This window comes from Piliocolobus tephrosceles, chromosome 11 (assembly GCF_002776525.5).
Source record: "Piliocolobus tephrosceles isolate RC106 chromosome 11, ASM277652v3, whole genome shotgun sequence".
NCBI lineage: Eukaryota > Metazoa > Chordata > Mammalia > Primates > Cercopithecidae > Piliocolobus > Piliocolobus tephrosceles.
In genome coordinates, this window is record NC_045444.1 from 105,442,595 (window position 1) to 105,460,751 (window position 18,157).

General features: G+C 55.9%; 2 protein-coding genes and 1 long non-coding RNA gene across 4 annotated transcripts; 1 reads left to right on the forward strand and 2 right to left on the reverse strand.

Moving 5' to 3' along the window:
- The first annotated feature begins 210 nt into the window (after positions 1–210).
- Positions 211–1,686, forward strand: LOC111546092. Of its 2 annotated transcripts, none has more exons than XR_002732643.2 (2): positions 211–1,336; positions 1,420–1,686. It is a non-coding gene; the product is annotated as an uncharacterized LOC111546092 (long non-coding RNA). The 2 variants fall into 2 exon arrangements; XR_002732644.2 differs by having other exon boundaries at positions 211–852.
- A 3,453-nt stretch (positions 1,687–5,139) lies between these two features.
- Positions 5,140–9,678, reverse strand: FEV (FEV transcription factor, ETS family member). Its single transcript, XM_023217415.1, has 3 exons — positions 9,039–9,678; positions 8,246–8,320; positions 5,140–6,287 (listed from the first exon to the last, which is right to left on the reverse strand). Exons 1-3 carry the CDS (start codon positions 9,088–9,090, stop codon positions 5,698–5,700), a joined length of 717 nt encoding a protein of 238 aa, XP_023073183.1. The 5' UTR covers positions 9,091–9,678; the 3' UTR covers positions 5,140–5,697.
- A 4,732-nt stretch (positions 9,679–14,410) lies between these two features.
- CRYBA2 (crystallin beta A2) lies at positions 14,411–17,624 on the reverse strand. Its single transcript, XM_023217427.2, has 5 exons — positions 17,583–17,624; positions 17,227–17,391; positions 16,320–16,461; positions 15,062–15,204; positions 14,411–14,620 (listed from the first exon to the last, which is right to left on the reverse strand). Exons 2-5 carry the CDS (start codon positions 17,385–17,387, stop codon positions 14,473–14,475), a joined length of 594 nt encoding a protein of 197 aa, XP_023073195.1. The 5' UTR covers positions 17,388–17,391; positions 17,583–17,624; the 3' UTR covers positions 14,411–14,472.
- Positions 17,625–18,157: the final 533 nt, after the last annotated feature.

Here is an 18,157-nt window from a genome sequence, read left to right on the forward strand (position 1 = left end):
CTTTTATCATCAGCAGATCCACTTGACATGGATTATAAATAGCTCAAGAAACAAGTTCATTTTGGTGCATTTCAAAGACACATTAGAGGAAAGGTGAAGGCCAGAAGAGCAGAAGGCTCTGAGAAAAGTGCATCACAGTGGCCCATTACGATGCCTGTCTATGGTCACATGAACTGGCATATGAGAGAGTGCCCTGTGAGCCTCAGCGCCTTCAGTGGCATCATTGCACTGTGACTGTGCAGGTCCCAAACAGTATGGACATGAATGTCCTCAAGCTGCATGTTAGCAGGGCTTCTAATTCCATCTGCAAGGGATAGAGCGTGGAGCTTAGTCGCACAGAGTGCATGTTACTGGAGGAGATATGGGTCTGTGTCATCCTGCATGGGAATGATTCTAAAAACAAAGTGATCAGTGACTGCTCAGGACTGTGGAAAGGTCACTGGGAGCAGTGGGAAAGGGTCTGGCAGAGAAATAAGAAGATACAGGTCTTAGAACAAGCCCTGGGACTTCAACCAAGTCATTTAACATCTGGGGCCTTGGTTTATTTATCCTCCCAGCAGATAAAGCAATACCTGCCCTGTCTTCCTAACTTTGAAGAGGTCAATAAAATGATGGGTGTGAAAGCATTTTGTAAACTAGAGTGCAAGCATACGGCAGAGGAGTGAACCATACTCTCACTAGCAACTTGAACGAGGTGATAGAGAAAAGGCTCAGCACTTCAGAAAATGCAAGAGGGGCTTGACCCTGGATTGGGAGAGGAAAGCAATGGTGGGATCAATACCTTGGAGGGCCAAGGACCAAGGGCTTAAGGGTCCATGAGGACAGGCCTGGATCATCAGGAAGCTGAGTGTGGTAAGAGTATGACTTCTTCAGGGATTGGGTGGAGTACAGTCCTGCCAAGACCACAGTAACTCAGAGCTTGGAGACATCACAGAGGCAGGGGCTCCCAGAGCTGAGATAATCTGGAGAAGAGGATTCCCATCTACTGTATTCTGAGGCTGGGTTCGACCTTGTAGGTCATCTCTGATAGACGTTTCCCAGCTCTTTCTTTCTTTTTTTTTTTTTTTTTTGAACAGAGAGAACCTAGGTGACCCTTAAAGTTCCACAGAGCAGAGTTTGCAAATCTCTGGTTCAGCCTTATTATTTTAATGAGATGAGAATGGAACCCCAGAAAAGAGAAGTGATTATCTGAAGGTCATACAGCAGGTTCGTTACCAAGCTGCAAATGGAACTCAGAATTTCTGGTTCCCAGTTCTGTATCTTAGCCTCCCAAACTGGCTATGTGGACAGGAAAGAACAGAGGCATGGGGTGAGCTTTAAGGATGCAATTTCATAGGTAAGAAGATCCCTTAATCTAACAATATCTCAGCCAAATGCCCAACAATGACTAAAATCCCCCCTTTATTGACTCCTTCACAGGATTCCAAGAGTCTCAAGGTTAGAGAAGTCGCCTAGTTCACCTCCCCTCTCTGCTTCTCACAGAAGGGTCTGCTAAACACTCTGATGACAGTTAACTCACCCAACATGTTCCATGGCAGAGGCTCTTCATTAGATCAAGGAGACATCTGTTTTACTGGAGCTTCTAACCATGTGTCCCAGTACTGCCCTTAGTCACATGCATCCAGTCCTTTCTCTCAGGACAGAGCTTTGAATAAATGATGACAGCTCCCATCCCCCTTTCTCCCAGTTGACTTTCCAGATATATCTCACATTGTTGTTGGCTTTCCACCATTTTTCCTCTTCACTTCCTGGGTCTACTACACTGTGTGCCCTCCACTTGGTCTCCTCCTGAAAACAGCACTGTGCACAATGTTCCTGGTGGCAGACTTACGAAACCAAGTGGACCACTTCCTTCATCTTAGGTGTCATAGCTCCATCAATTCATCCTCAGATTACAGTGACTTTTCTGCACTTCACCCTACAGGTTCCCATTTAACGTTGCGTTGGCTAGGACATTACTCATTTACACACAGGCTCTGCTGAGCCCCACCTTTGCCAAGACTCTAACGTCTGTTGTTTCATTTAAAGATGTAAGAGTAGGGCCTCACAGTCCTTCCAGGTGGATGACTTGAGGTCAGGAGTTCGAGACTAGGCTGGCCAACATGACGAAACCCCTTCTCTACTAAAAATACAAAAATTAGCTGGGTGTGGTGGCAAGCACCTATAATCCCAGTTTCTCGGGAGGCTGAGGCAGGAGAATCGCTTGAGCCCAGGAGGCAGAGGTTGCAGTGAGCCGAGATCACTGCACTCCTACCTGGGCAACAGAGTGAGACTCCATCTCAAAAAAACAAAAACAGCAACAACAACAACAAACACAGAAATTTTACTTTGTTACATTGAGCCCACAATTTTTAGCAGTCCAGATCTTTCTGGATCCTGGCTGTATCTCCTCAGCGTGTTTCTTCTTCCTCCCAGCTTCCTGACCCCTGCAAATAGGGCTATAAAGAGACTCTCTGATGTTGCACCCCTCCCCCACTGCCACCATGCATGTCACAGAAGACCCCACAAGGTCAGACTGGCTCACCTGCTTGATGAATGCACCAGCCCACTCTCCCACCCCGTGAGGCGTGTCAGGCATAATGACCTGGAACATACTTATTTTCTATTCAGCTACAAAAGCAGGGTATTATCAAATTTTAAAAGGCATTGGCCAGGCACTGTGGCGCATGCCTGTAATCCCTGGCACTTTGGGAGGCCAAAGTGGGTGGATTGCTTGAGCCCAGGAGTTCAAGACCAGCCTGGGCAACATGGCAAAACCCCGTCTCTATAAAACACACAAAAATTAGCCGGGCATGGTGGCACATGCCTGTAGTCTCAGTTTCTCAGGAAGTTGAAGTGGAAGGATCACTTAAGCCTGGGAGGTGGGGGTTGCAGTGAGCTGAAATCCCACCACTGCACTCCAGCCTGGCAGCCTGAGAGAGACTTTGCCTCAAAAAATAAATAAATAAATAAACAACAGAGAGAGACCTTGCCTCAATAAATAAATAAATAAATAAATAAATAAATAAATAAATAAATGGCATTGAGAAAAGAAAGGGAGGGTTTTGACCAAAAAATTATCAATAGTAAGTAACAGTGGCGTCTGTGTAACAGGACTATAGTTTTGGCTTCTTTTTTTTTTTTTTTTTAATGAAGTCTTGCTCTGTCGCCCAAGCAGGAGTGCAGTGGTACCATCTCGGCTCACTGCAACTTCTGCCTCCCGGGTTCAAGCGATTCTCCTGCCTCAGCCTCCCGAGTAGCTGGGACTACAGGCGTGTGCCACCATGCTCGGCTAATTTTTTGTATTTTTAGTAGAGACAGGTTTTCATCGTGTTAGCCAGGATGGTCTCGATCTCCTGACCTCGTGATCCGCCTGCCTTGGCCTCCCAAAGTGCTGGGATTACAGGCATGAGCCACTGCGCCCGGCCCCTTCACGCTTCTTTACATGCTTCATCCAACCAATAGTTCATGGAGGAGGCCTCAGGTGTGTGCTTCCAAATTTTCTATGCTGAGTGTGTGTTCTTTGGAAAACTAGAAAAAATTAGGCGAAAAATAAAATGAAATGAATAAAGACTCCCTGGCTAAATCCTTTGGGAAGGGGCGCCAGGCCCACTCCACACCTCCAACTGCCCTGTCCCCCGCCTGCATTGCCCCTTCCTGTGCCCAAGAAGAGGTGTGCGCGTGGAAAAGAACAGCCAGGGCAGCGGGTGAAAGGTGAGCCAGGGGCTTGCCTTGAGGAGCAGTTGCCTTGAGGTTGGGATTGTCCCTTTAGGCACCTTCCGCAGTGCTGTTTTCCTCTAAGCGAAGGCGTTTAAGGCAGGTTTCCTGCCAACAGGTTTTGGAAAAGGTAGGAGTTAAGGGGCAGTGGCCTTGGTGGGCAGGCGCAGTATTCAGAAGGGCCTCTAGGGGTGAGGAAAGGGGCCCAGTCAGGAGAATAATCCACTCGACCCACTTTCCGGGCTTCCAGAGGTCAGACCTGGGATGCAGAGTTCCCGTTTTCACTCTCCTCTCTGAAGGCCAAAGGAGATCTGGAGACTACTGGGTCCTGCAGTCCTCAGTGTGGCCAGGCACATGGGTTTGCACCGCGCGGCATGGAAAATCCCCCCCGCCCCAGCTTAGGTACAAAGCCCTCGGCGTACCCTCCTCCGACCAGCAGAGGGCGCGCACCGCCCGCAAGAAGGAGGTGCAGCCACGCGCCTCGGCCGTGGAGGCTGCGAGCCGCGAGCGCAGGCACCAGGTGGGAGACAGACCCCCTTCTTCTGCAAATGAGGAGGCCGAGCCAGAAGAAAGACGGCGACAGATGTTGGGGGGAGGGGGCGGTTTGCGAGGGATAGGGCGAGAAAGTCTAAGTGAGAGCAGGATGAGGAGGGGAGGGTGGTTGGGGAAGGGGATGAAATAAAGTGGCTGAGGGAAGGCTGAGGTGGGGTGAAGCTCAGCCAGAAGGGATGAAGGTTGGGATGAGGTGAGGGGCGGGTGAAAGGATGGGTGAGGGGGGAAGATGTGATGTGGGTGCCTGTTAGGATGGGATGGGGTGAGGGGCGGGTGGAAGGGTGGGTGAGATGGGGAGGTGGGGTGAGGTGGGAGTGCCTATTGGGAAGGGGTGGGGTGAGGGGCGGGTGGAAGGGTGAGTGAAATGGGGAGGGTGGGGTGGGGGTGCTTGTTGGGATGGGGTGGAGTGAGTGGTGGGTAGAAGGATGGGTGAGATGGGTGGTGGCGTGGAGTTGGGGTGCCTATTGGGATGATGGAGGGAGGGGCGGGTGGATGGGTGGGTGAGATGGGGAGGGTTGGGTGGGGTGGGGGTGGGGTCTATTGGGATGGGGCGGGTGAGGGGTGGGTGAAAGGGTGAGTGAGATGGGGAGGGTAGGGTGCAGGTGTCTGCTAGGATGGAAGTATGGATAGGGTGGGGTGAAGGGCAAGTGGAAGACCGAGTGAGGTGAGCTGGGGTCGCCTGGCAGGGTGGGTGTGAGGCAAGGCGGCTCCTTGGGCTGAGCCCATTCTCCAGGACCCTCGCTCCCTGCAGGCGACGCCCAAGCCCGCGCCACCCTCCTTCTTGGGACCTCTTCCTTGGCAGTTCTCTGCTGTGGCCCCAGATGAACCTCTCCCTGCTTTCCCCTAACCGCGGGTTCTGGTGCAGCAAAGAATAGAGAGAGGAGGCAGCATAGAGCTCAGGAGCTTTAATGGGGCTAAAAGGGTCAGAAACACACTGGGCCCTCCTGCGAGTGTTAGTACGGGGGAGTAAGGGGGCCATGTGTCATGGGGCAGGGTGGCTTTCACCAAACCTGCTCAGGTCCCAGGAAGGAGGACCGTGAGAGGCCTCCACGTGCTGGGGTGAGAGCAGTTCCTTGGGGAAGAGCAAAAGTGGGAAAAGATATGATATTGAACGGGGCTTCTAGGAGCCAGGCGGAAATGCACTGGAGTGGTGGGGAGACAGCAGAGGTCCACAAATCCCCTCCGGGACCTGGAGACCCAGGAGAAAAAAAGTCAAAGAGGGCGCACATCGACCTCCTCAGGGGACTGCGGGGTGGAAAGGGGACAAATCTAGTATCAGACAAGGATTGAGGGAGCTCCGGTCCAGCCCCTGGGGCTAAGTGCGGCAGGTGGAGTAAACTCTTGGTTAGAGGACGATTGGGAGGCTCCCGGGCCCCTCCCCGGGATGTAGATGGGATCGGGCGAGACTCTGGGCGTGCGGGCTAGGCCGCAGGCACCGGACCGCCCCGTCTAGTGGTAATGGCCCCCCAAGTGCGAGGCTGCGGCCACCGCCCCGAAGGGCCCGGGCGGGGGCTGCAAGCTGGGACTGGGGTAGAGCGCGGCGGTGGCGGCGGCAGCCGTGGCGGCGGGGCCCGGGCCTGGCCAGTAGGAGAAGCCAGCTGGCGCGACGCCGGCCGAGGCGGCCATGAGGTTGAGTTTGGAGAGGCCAGGGAAGGGCAGCGGGGCGAGGCCAGCGGGCAGCTTGTAGAGCGCGCCGTCTTGGGCGGCGGCGGCAGCAGCAGCAGCGGCGGCGGCGGCATGGGCGTGCGCGGGCGGTGGCTGGCAGGCCTGCGCCAGGCCCTGGAAGTCGAAGCGGTAGGCGTAGCGCTTGCCGTGCACCTTACTCATGATGTTCTTGTCGTAGTAGTAGCGAAGGGCGCGGCTCAGCTTGTCGTAGTTCATGTTAGGCTTGCTCTTGCGCTCGCCCCACCGCCGCGCCACCTCGTCCGGGTCCGTGAGCTTGAACTCGCCGTGACCGCCCTCCCACGCGATGCAGCCGGCGTTCGCGCGGTCAGCCAGCAGCTCCAGCAGAAACTGCCACAGCTGGATCTGTCCGCTGCCTGTGGGGAGGGGGGCGGTCAGCCACAGGTGGGAGTGGGGAGGCGGGAACTGGGAAAGAGTGCAGGCGCGAAACCGACCCACCCCGGCAGGAACCGGCACTGGGGGAGGAAAAATGCAAGTCAAATTGTGCAGCTGAGTTCGGCAGGAGCAGCGGGCCGGGGAGGAGCTGATCAGCAGAGTGGTCTCTAGCCTTTACCACGCTTTTGCACAATGGAAATGCGGCTTCCATTGAAGAGCACGTAGCTTGCCGGATGCACGGTTTTGTGAAACTTGGAGGGGAAAGGGGAAGCGTCGTTTCCCCTACGTGAGTACAGCGGCGCCCCAAGGCATTTGGCTTTCCAAGGCGAGCAAGGACAGATACCCGCCGCCACTCGCCATCTCAGCCCGGCGCTCTTATTTAGGGAAAAGCCGCACAACCGTACAGGGCGGAATTGGGCAGAATGATTGAACTGCCCCATCCCAGCTGGACCACATCCAGAGATGGGAAGGGACAGGCGTGCAGTGGGACGACCCAACCACTGCTGGACAAGGCCCAGCCAGTCCCCAAAGACGTAGTTGGACAGGCTACACCTGAGGTGGAGTGGTGGCTGGCTTCCTTGGGACACTACATCCGACAGGAGTAGGAACAGTGGCCCCCTATACGTGACAGGAGGGGCAAGCTCTCAGGGGCTCCCCATCCTAGCCACCTTTGGGTGCGCAGGCCTCTGCGCTGACCCTGAGAGTTTGGTCTCTTTTTTTTATAACAGGCGGGATTCCCTGCCTACGAAGGTGCCATCGTTCTCGGGGCCTGATGAACAATTCTGAGGAGGAGAACGGACCGAGCAGCTGTTGTGCTTGGCTATCAACTTCCTCCTGTCTTTGTGTGATATCCCTCCGAATTCGCGGTTGCTGGAGGCAGCAAGGAGGTTTTTCCAGGATATGCCAGTGGTGAGAGAGTGGGGTCCCAGAATTCCTGCTCCCCTGTCTTGTAGCCTCAAGCAGACAGGCAGAGAAAACTCCCGATACAATTGCCCCCACTCCTTTTTAGAATAAAACGGATTTTCCTCGAATTGGTATGCTTACTGTCTCAAATAGAGTCTGGTGAACCCTTCTTCCTTTTTCAGCCACTGGCTTAGAATCCAGATGCTATCCTCCCCCATGGTTTCAATCCCAATCCCTTCAAGCCAGCCCAGCAAAGAGCTTCCTGGTTCCTGGTCCCCAGCGTTAAGTTTTACGGTCAGAAGCAAGGGAAGATTTGGGTACAAAGGTGCACCTGGCACCAAAGGTGGAGCAACCTCAGCGGTTTGGATGCCCGTTCCTGTTAGGCATAGTTTCCTTCTGGATAAACAGTTGCCAACCTCGTTTTTGTGGTTTCTGTCTCTTGGTGAGATCTAGGGTAACGACTGAGATGGGGACTGTGGGGAGACGCTGCTTGAAGAGCCAGCAGTCAAAAGGGTAATTTATCGTCTATGGTGGAGCGCTGGTGGTGAACCTGGGAATCAATTGCAATCGTCTGGCAGACTTGGCTGGCAGAGATCAGCCAGTGTAGGCCAGCGCGGGAGGGTAAGCAAGTGGCAGTGACCAGGGTCTAGTGATTGGGAAGCCCACTGTGTTTGGGGAATAATTCCCCCGGTTCCATTGCCAGCTGGTGCTGCGGCCTTGAGCTCCTACTACCAGCAGGGAAAGGACGCTAAGCGTCCCAGCCCCCGCCCCAAAGCCTGGAAAACCATACTCAGCAGCAAAAGGGCCTGGGGCTGGGATCCTCTCCACCTGCCTTGGCCTGCAAGTCTTTTCCTGGTGCTCAGAAGACGCAGGAGCCAAAAACCAAGTGAATGTCTTCCCAAGGCCTCCCCACAACCAGGCCAGGAGTCCGGGCTTCAGTGTGAACCCTGAGTCCACACTGCTCCCACCTTCTGTCCACTTGTGCCCTGACCCCAACCAACCTCACCTCCGCCGCCCAGCGCGCCAGCCAGCTCACCTTTCTGAACCGCGGGGCTCAACGGCCCCCAGCTCGGGTTCTTCCCTTCCTTGAAGAGACCGTCTCCGACGGGATCTGCAAGCAGCAGACGAAAAGAATCAGGCGAACCCCAGGCGGAAGTTGTGGGCTTGACAAAAGGGCCCCGGGCCAAGGCTCCAGAGGGGTGCTGTGGTCCCCAGGCGAGAGGCTGGGGGCCCGGGCCACCCGGCTCCTCCTCCCGGAGCCTGGTCCAGGCGCGCCGCGCGGAGCCCCTCCGTAGAGCCCAAGTCAGGAAACGCGTCCAGGAAAAAGGAAATCCGCTTTCCGAAGGGGCCGGCTGGAGCCTTATAAAGCCGAGCGGGAAACTGCGCCAGCTGAGCTGGAGCGCGGGGAGAGAAGAAGAGGGCGCCTGGAGGGCCGGCCCGAAGCTAGTAGCAGGAAGGTGAGGAGCCGTGAGAGCGCAGGGGCGACGCCCGCGGACCACAGCCTTCTGGTACGGCTCGGCCAGAGTCCTCTACTACGCCAGAGACCCCTGCTTCCCCTCTTAGGCTCTTTCGGGTCCCTGAGTCCCGGCTTTTGGCCCCCAGGCTCCCAATCTTCTCATTTCAACTCCTCTAGACCCTGCACTGAAACCCAGAGCTCTCTGTCTGCCTTTAGGTCTCCCCAGTGCCCTAAATTACAATCGGCCCTCCATGCAACCCGAATCTCTGGACACTTCTCCTTCCCCTGGACCCCAGTATTCTCTTCCTCTGTCTGAGCCTAGACTTCCCGCCCCAGGTTCCGGTGCCACCAGCGCCCGGCTGGTCCCTGGTACCTGGCAGGTACATGTTGATCAGCAGGGGCTGGGAGGCGCCGCTCTGTCTCATCGCCGCCGGGGACTGGGCGGTGGGAGATGGGGGGGACGGGGAAGGGGGGCGAGGCAGGCTTTGCGCTCTGTGGCACCGATCCCCGCCCGAAGCGACCGCGGGTGACAAGGAGGAGAAGACGCGCCAGGTCCGGCAGGGCCTGGCGGGAGGGGGCAGCCCGGGCGTGGCGGGGGTTGCGCGGGGCGGGGGGGTCCTGGAGCAACGCTTCCAGCTAAGGGTCGGCTTGGAACCCTCTAGTCCCCGAGCGGCCAGGGGCCGCAATTTCCGTTTTAATTAAAGCGCTGCCGCTTCGGCCCCCAGGACCCCGCCCCCGCCCCTCTTATCGTCCCATCGCAATAAAGTCTCCAACGCGCCGCGCCACAGCCAAGCGCACCCGGCAGCCCCCCGCGCCCCGCAGCCGGGGAGACGCGCGGGGGATGGGCCCGGGCCATGCGCCCTGATGGGGGCCGGGAGCGCATGTCTTTTCCGCCTCCCTGATTCTCTGCAAACAGTGATGGGGCTGGTGTACCTGGCCCCACCTCGGACCCCAGCAGCCACAGCCCCCTCCCTAGTGCCCTTCTTCCAGTCTGCTCCCGCTCCACTCGCCGCTCACTCTCCTCCCCCTCCCTCCCTCTATCCCCACCCGGGTTCCCGTCTCCAGGCTGCGTTATCTGCATCTTCACTTTTAAATTTCCGCTTCCCTCCCTCTCGCCTGTCGCTGCGCTCCCGGCCCTGCAGCCGTTGCTCCCTTTATCTCTGCCCGCACCCCCGCTCCCTCCTCCTCTTCTCCCACTCTCTGCTCTTCCCTAGAGACCTGAACCCCTTCCCTGTCTCCTTCTTGCTTTGGCCCATTTCCTGCCTTTCTAGGGCCCCCAAGCCTTAGGCCTGGTGCTGGGCCATCTCTCCTGGCAACTTATGGTGGGTGACCCCCTCCTCTGTCCTCTCCGCCCCCTTCTAGGTCTCTCTTTACCATCTATTCTAGGCTTTTCTCTCTGACTCCCATCTCCCCTCCAGCCTTCTCTCTCCCTCTCATCCTTCTCCCTCCCTTCCTTTTCTCATTCATTCAGTCCCCACAAATTAGTAGTGGCCTGGACTGCTGAAGACCTCTAAAGATGTTGAGAATCTGTCCTGGCTTTCCCTGATGGGTTTCTGAGCCCCCTGCTACTTCCCTGTACAACTATTCCTCTCCCATCCTTCCCCATCCCCTGTCCTCCCAGTCTGCCACCCACCCTCACCACTATTCCCATTCTGGCTGTCCCTGAACCAGGCTGGAGAGATGGAGGGGTTAAGACAGGGTTGTGCACTGTGCAAGGCTGAAATCCACTCCAAGAAAAGTATTCCTATTTCTAACTCATGCAAAGATGTTGATGTGGTTCCCAAGTGTCCTAGAGCCTCTCTGGGTACCTGTGGGACTTCCTGGCTCTGGAGAGGCAGGCTAAGGAGGATGCTGACTGAAGATGAGGCTCCAGCCCAGAAGCCCACCTTCTGCAGCCTTGCAGTATGTAATGGGTACTGTCAAAACTGGTATTCTCCAAGTCCTCTCTCACTGCTTGAGCCCAGGGGTGGAGGAGGCCTGGGAATTGGCAAATCTCCTGCTAAGTGCCTGGTCCTGGGGTGCCTGATTGAGGATGGCTAGAAAGTCCTACTTCTGGGGTTCTACAGGGCTCCTGTTCACCCTCATTTGCTGCAACTGCTGGGGTATTCATCTTTGCTTGTGGAGGGTGCAAAGGAGCCAGGGAGAAGTGTGGGAGGCAGAATGTGGAGGGGAAAATGAGGGATCCCAGGTCCTGGGAGGATCCTAGTGGGACTAGGCTGAAGCCTTTGGGATGTGGACCTGGAATCCGGTGGGAGCAAAGACTAGAGGTGGGAATGTTCCCTGTGGACCAAACTCGGACTCCGCAGAAGGGAAGGGTCTTGAAGGTGGGATCAAGATCCCAATCCCTTTACCTTCTCATTCCTCTTACTGTTTCCCCCACCCACTATGGACAGAAAACAAGGAGCAGGAGGTAAGAACAGAAAATAGCAAGGGGCAGGAGGTAAGAGCTGGGAGAGCTGGGAGGCATCAAAATTCGCCCACTTAATGCTCTCAGTGGGAGGCTGAGGTGTAAAGGAGAGGGTCCTAGAGAGGAGGTCTACCCAAATATCCCAGCTCTGAGCTGGGCAGGGATCAACAGTACAGGCTTTATGCCTCAGTCTTACCAAGAAATCAGTTGCTGAGCAGGTGGGGCACCAGGTAATGTGTGCATGGGGGGTAGTCATCTCCACCCACCTGGGTCTTGATCTTCTCCATCCCCTTCTGCTGCAAGTACAGCTAGGGAAGCCAACAGGAGAGTCTTTGGCAGTTTCCCCTTCATCCCCTTCCTACCCTGCTGGGCGCTGGTCCCATGTGGTTCTGCAGATGGTCAGCCTGCCCAGAATGAACGGAGGACAAGAAGGTGAAAGCATTCGAGTTTAGACTGGCCTCTGTGACCCCCACTCCTTAGCTGTAGACAGATGTAGGAAGCAAAACATGACCCCTAGGTTCAGAAAAACCTAGAAGGTCCATGCTGGCAAAGGCTGCAGCAAATATTAACTCCCCTGACTTCTGCGTTGCACAGATGGGGAAAGGAGACCCAGAGACCCAAGCCCAGTTCAGAGTCACACTTCTAGTTCCTGAAACTGTCTTGCTAATTCTTCCGAGCAACCACAGATCCCCCTGCAGGGAGGGCAGCTCAAGTCAAGGGTGGATTCCATATCTCCCTTTGCTCATTGCCTGCTCCCCAAAGCAAGCAGTGGGGAAGTGGCCTGCTGGGCTCTGAAGCCAATTTGTCCGGGTTCTAGTTTCAACTCCTGACTCTCCCATTTTTTGGTTATGTGACGTTGGGGGAAGTAACATAACCTCTGTACTGTACTTGCGTCTCCTCATTTAGAAAATGGGTATGGGGCCAGCGCAGCGGCTCCTGCCTGTAATCCCAGCACTTTGGGAGGCCGAGGCGGGCAGATCACCTGAGGTCAGGAGTTCAAGACCAGCCTGGCCAACATAGTGAAACCCCGTATCTACAAAAATACCAAAATTAGCCTGGCATGATGGCGGGTGCCTGTAATCCCAGCTACTCAGAGGCTGAGGTGGAAGAATTGCTTGAATCCGGGATAGGAGGTTGCAATGAGCTGAGATCATGCCACTGCACTCCAGCTTGGGCAACAGAGCAAAACCCTGTCTCAAAATAAAAATAAAAGTACATAAAAATAAAATGGGTATGATAGTACCTGCCATAGAGAATGATGAGGTTTATATGAGATAACACATGTGAAGGGTTTAGAACAGATTCTATACGTGTGGATATTGTAAATATTGCCGTTCCACAAGGGGATAGGGAGGTGCCCATAACCCGCCAGGGACCACAGGTTCCTCTGGGGCCCACAGAAGTTTGGGGCTCTGCTGAGGCCTGAGGCTTTTAGCCACAGCTCAATTCAGCCTCCACCTAACAGCCTGGATTTAGGGCCAGGAACTCTGTGTTCAAATCCTGGTTTTGTCACCAATTAAGTGGGTGATGTCATCAAAGCTTCTCCTTGGACCCCCAGTTTGGTAAAGCAGAGGAAATTGGAGAGTATTAGGATTGAATGCAACAAGGGCCATGGACTCTAGAGCCCATTCGAGTGTAAAGCAAAATTTATACCCCACCCAGAGCTGCTTCCCTTGGTCCCCTGACCCAATCCTAGGATCCATGTGGGGGAGGTAGGGAAAGGATGTCCCTACATTGACTGCCCCAGTGCTTTTCCATAACACCACAAGCATTTGCTTGTGGTGTTATGGAAAAGGGGTTTCTCATGGAATCCTCCTAACAGGCACTGTGAGACAGGCAGGATAGCAGTCAATAGCCCCAGTTTACAAGGTGAGGGAATTGGGTCCCAGGTGTTCTGACTTATGGTCCAGAGCACTTCTCAAAGGAGCAGCTGCCTGACTTTGCACAGCTGAACCTCTGGGGACTTCAGGTCCAAGTCTGACTGCTCCCTGGCCTTGCCCTGCCCTGCCTGACCTGGGACAATAATCAGAGCCACCCTTCGCCACTGATAGGTCCACTGGGGACTTGAAAACACAAGAATCCCTGAAGGACAGGATGAGGGGAGTCCCAAGAATCTTGAGAGGCTCTGTCTGTGTAGGGGTCGGGGGACATCACCAACTGGATCAAAGAGGGAACTGGGAAAAACTCATACCAGTGCCAGGGGCTCTAATGGCTGCAGCCATACTCAGCCCTGCCATGCCTGTGGGCACCTGCCACTTGCCCAGAACCCAGGCTTACTCTGAGCAACTGAGGTGTGGCTCCTACAGCTCACCAGTCTTCTGAAGGGTAGGGAGGGAAAGGAAGAGTGAAGAGGGGGTGGTACGGAGCAGCTGAGAGGGGGAGGTATGAAGATGCTTTCTAAATGCTGGAGTTCAACACCACTGCAAGGGATTGTCATTGCTCAAAGGGTCCACAGTCTGGGCTTACAGGGTGAAAGTCTCCCCTTCGAAGGCCTGGGGAAGCAGTGGGATTTCCCACTAATTTCCCTCCTGCGAATGGAGGAAAGGGGACAACTGCAGGAGGCTCAGGCTTCCCTGACTGGGCAGGGAACTGGGTGAAGATAAAAGTTGAAAATGCTCTGGGATTACAGAGGAAGCTCAGACCTTCAGTGTAGAGTAAGGAAGTTCTGCCCTGCATGATGGTACCTGGGCCAGGGGATGTGTGGAACCTGCAATCCTGCTATGAGTCCTGCTGTGGGCGTGTGTCCACCCCACCCACAGGATGGCAAAGGTGCCATCGGAGCTAGCAGTACCCCTGGCCCATAGTGGTGAACCTTACCAAGCAGAGGTTTGGGATGGGTGCCATTTAACAGAATTGCTAAGGTTTTTTTTTTTGACGGAGTCTTGCTTTGTCGCCAGGCTGGAATGCAGTGGCACAGTCTCGATCACTCCAGCCTCCGCCTCCCAGGTTCAAGCGATTCTCCTGCCTCAGCCTCCCGAGTAGCTGGGATTACAGGCATGTGTCACCACACCCAGCTAATATTTGTATTTTTAGTAGAGATGGGGTTTCACCATGTTGACCAGGATGGTCTCAATCTCTTGACTTTGTGATCCACCTGCCTCGGCCTCCCAAAGTGCTGGGATTACAGGAATGAGCCACCGCACCCGGCCAGAATTTCTAAGATTTTTACCAGCACTTTGCTCTCAGCCCCACCAGAGCCTATCCACACACAACCTCAGCAATCTTACGCTTGGTAGCCAAGGATTCTGGAGCCTGTGGGGAGGATCAGCTTGGCAGGGAGGGACTCTCGCAAAGATGAGGATGGACATCACAAAGCAAGACACCAAGGAGGCAAGAGGGGCAGGAAGATTCAGGAATCTTTATTGAGGGTCCTCAGGGAAGGTGTCTGGGGCCATGGATCCTAGTGCTGGACTCTCCGGATGGACTGAAGCTGCCCAGTGTGGGCCTGTGTGCCAAACTCACTGTAGGTACGGAACTCTCCACTGTGCCGGTCCCGCTCCAACACATACTGGTAGCCTCGGTAGCCTGGATACTGGTAGGCCACCCACCTAGGCCAGTGAGGGCACAGGGGCGGGGAGTAAGCTCTGCCCCCACCCCTACTCTATGTTCTCCACTAGCAGCCCCCCTTTTTGTAGCTCCCAACCTCCAGCTCCAAAATCATTGCTTCAACTTTCCCTACGTGGCTCTCTCCCTCCTCTGGCTACTGCTCCCAGTCTTCCTATCACCATTCTCATCCTGTCTCCTGTACCGACCCTCCATTGCCTCCATCCCCTCATGTTCTCCAGCTCTCCTTCTGTGCCTATATTTTCCTCTGCCCCCATTCTCCTAGGACCTCCTCATTTCCTCCCTCCCAGTCTGACTCCATCCTTGCCTCCAGGTCCCCAATATCTCTCTTAGCACCCTCCCCACATCGCTCTTCTCCACCCTCTCCCTTGGTCCCCATTGCTTTCCTGCTCTTCTCTCTGAACGGTTCCAGTTCCAGGACTCACGCTCCGGAGCTGACTTTGAGGGAACCCACATCCTTGCTGGCCCAGCCCATGGAGGGCAGGGATGGGTAGTCATCAATGAGGTCAAACTTGCAACCTTGGAAGTTGTCCCCCTCAAACAGTGTCACACGGCTGTCACTGTGGTTCTGAGGCACAGAAAGGTTGGGACAGAAAGGTCAGGGCTTCCAAAGGGTTGTTAACAGATACATCCCCAGCCTCACTTCCCCCACCCATTGCCCCACACAAGCTGTGCAGCTGTCTAGGACCCACAGGCACTCCCAGAGCTCAACCCATCAGCTCCCTGGCAGTCTGGGAAATGGATCGCTCAAAGGCTCCCGGAAACCTGGCCTCTCCCATGGCTTTGGGCTAAGGAGGTGACTACGGAGATAGGGTTTCCAGAGACCCTTTCAGGTCAGGACTAGAGAGCACCTTGTGACATGGGCCTGTTTTGCAGGAGCAAAGCCAGAGGTCCTTAAAGAAATCTGTCCCATTCATCAAGACAGTTCCCTGAGGGCTTCATTGACTAACTGTGCAATCCCCTGCCCAGCCCCTCAGCACAGCCAGCCTCTCAGATTAGTGCCCAGCTAAGGGGTACTGGATGGCAGAATCAGAACAGACATGTCAGGGCATCAATACTGATTGCATCTTGGCTCTGGCCTTCCCACTGCAGGGTTCTTCAGCCTCTTGGAACAGAGGAAGTGGGCTGGCCTGGGCTGGGTCCTCTGCTCTCCACTCCCCAGCCCTACCAGTAACCAGGTCGGCACAAATGGAAAATGAGATCCTCTCTTCCGGTGTATTTGATTCATTACCAACACCCTCACACATACAATAACACATACACAAACACACACTGAGACTGACTCTTTTCAGTGACCCTGGGCAAGCCACTTTGTCCCTTTGAGCCCCATTTCCACACCTGTGTATCGGGCTAACAGCAGCCACCCTGACCTCACAGGGCTGTGTGACGCCAGAGGCACTCACTCACACATGTGGACTATTGGATGTGAGGGAACGCTAGGCGCTCAGGAATGGGATGGCCTCGGCGCTGTCCATGGTGATGATTTCTGGATTCCAGGCCTACGCCCACAATCCCAACTTTCTTGGAGACACCCTTCTGATTCTGAGAAATAATGCTACTACCACCCATCTCGGAGTTTGTTTACATATCCCCCATGCGGGGTTTGAACAACCTTTCCAGGAGCCATGGTGAGGCCAGGGCCTGGAGTTAGGAGGCAGAGGAGGAGAAGTGGGCTGTGCTCACCGCGCAGAGCACTGGCCTGAAGGACAGCAGCTGGTTGCTGTTGTGGCTGCTGCTGCCACTCCAGGCGCTCCAGCGAGGATAGTCTCCCTTCTCCAGAATGAACTGCTGTCCCTGGAAGTCGGGGTACTCAAAGGCCACCCAACTGTTAAAGAAGAAGAGCTGGGAGGTATCTGCCTGAGCCGCACCCCCACTGCCTCCCCCTTGCTTGCCATCATTGAAAAGACTGAGAAGCACAGTATTTTTCTCCAACCCCAAACCCTTCCCCTGACACACCCACTGTATGGCAATCCAGCCCCTCTCGGGACTAAAGGTCCCAAACCTGCTGCTCTCTGGGGTTTGAGGAGCCCAGGCTTCCCACTCAAGGACCCCAGGTTGGGAAGGAGTTTTCCTGGTTATGAAGATCTCCCGACCAAGTGCTCCTGCCTCAAAGGTTTAGGCCTTTGCACAGGGACACATTGGAGGACCCCTCCCGAGTATCGTAGCAGGAACTGGGACCTCAGTTGGGGCAGGGGTAGGGGGCGGGAGGGTGGGAAAAGCTGGGCTCTAAGACCAGGGTGGGGCCAGGGAAAAGGATTGGGTTTCTTTTGTTAAGCCAAGCGCAGAGCCTTCTACTTTTGCACAGAGAAAAACTCTGGGAAGGATGTAAGTACATTAGAAACCCCTTCACGGTGGGGTACCATAGGGACCCTCAAGGGGTCGCTTCTCGCCTGTGTCTCTTTAGCACAAAAATACACACTGACCCATGATTTATCTTGGGATGGGTGGGGAATTTTGGGGAGGCTATGGGGTTTCCCAAGTTGGCAGGTCTCTCCAGGGTTCACGGGACAGGGGGCTGAGGCTCTGAGCCTGCGCCAGTGGAGCCCAGCGCCCCTCAACCTAGCCCAGCCGCGGCCAGGCAATCACTCACACGCCGTTTTCCACCTTGACCGAGCGCACCCTGTGCAGGCCTCCGCGCTCGCAGACGTTAGCACAGTCGCTCAGCAGCCGACAGCGACGGCCCTGGAAGTCCTCCTCGTCCCAGAGCGTGAGGCTGGCGGGCGCTGGGCCCGGTGCGGGGGCGCTGCTCATGCCGCTGCGGACAGGAAGGGTGGAACCACGCGCTCAGCGTCTCAATAGCCCCGTTTCGAGCCACAGCCTGCCCAGTCTGGGTAGGAGGTGAAGAACCCGGGAGCTGGACCCGGCCTTAGCTCTGGACCCAGCTGCCAGGGGCTCGCCCTCTTCCCGCTCTCCCCGCTCTTTCCCACCCCAGCAGCGGGCATTCACCGGGTGGGTGAGCGCCGCACGCGAGAGAAATGGACTGGCTGCGAGGCTGAGCGCGGCCAGGCGGGCCGGGCTTTATACCGGGGCCTTGTCCCCCTGCCCGCACCCTTTCCTTCGGGGGTGGGGGAGCTGAGTCAGCAGGCAGGCTGCGGTCGGCTCTGGTCTCCGCTGGGGAGTCGAGGCCTCTCCCGCAGCCGCCGCTGTGGCCCCAGCCCCCGGGGAAGACAACAGAAAGTGCTGAGGCGCGCACCCCGCGCCTGCCGCAGCCCAGGCTGACTCCGCGCTTTCTTTCTTTCCAGCCTGAGCCAGGCAGGGCGTGCCAGGCCTCGGGGCAGAGCTCGCCCTCCCTGGCCCAGCCCTCGGGACGAAGGGACCTGACCTCCCCGAGGCCTCGGGCTAAGACCGCGCTGCTGACTCGCGGAGCGGAAGTTCTTCCCAGAGTCTAATCGCCAGCCTTCCTCGGCCCTACTCCAGGCCTCTCTTTTGGGAGATGCTAGGGCGGAGGTAGAGAAGGCGCTGCCCAAAGGATTCGCTTCACGTGCTCAGTTCTCTTTTTCCTGGAGGATCGGTCCACCGCG

Coding starts and splice junctions, on each gene's coding strand:
- FEV (XM_023217415.1), bottom strand. CDS start 9,090: ATGAGACAGAGCGGCGCCTCCCAGCCCCTGCTGATCAACATGTACCTG. Junction 8,321..9,038: donor GATCAACATGTACCTGCCAG/GTACCAGGGACC, acceptor TGCTGCTTGCAG/ATCCCGTCGGAGACGGTCTC. Junction 6,288..8,245: donor GAGCCCCGCGGTTCAGAAAG/GTGAGCTGGCTG, acceptor CCCTCCCCACAG/GCAGCGGACAGATCCAGCTG.
- CRYBA2 (XM_023217427.2), bottom strand. CDS start 17,387: ATGAGCAGCGCCCCCGCACCGGGCCCAGCGCCCGCCAGCCTCACGCTC. Junction 15,205..16,319: donor TCAGGCCAGTGCTCTGCGCG/GTGAGCACAGCC, acceptor TCTGTGCCTCAG/AACCACAGTGACAGCCGTGT. Junction 14,621..15,061: donor CTCAAAGTCAGCTCCGGAGC/GTGAGTCCTGGA, acceptor TCACTGGCCTAG/GTGGGTGGCCTACCAGTATC.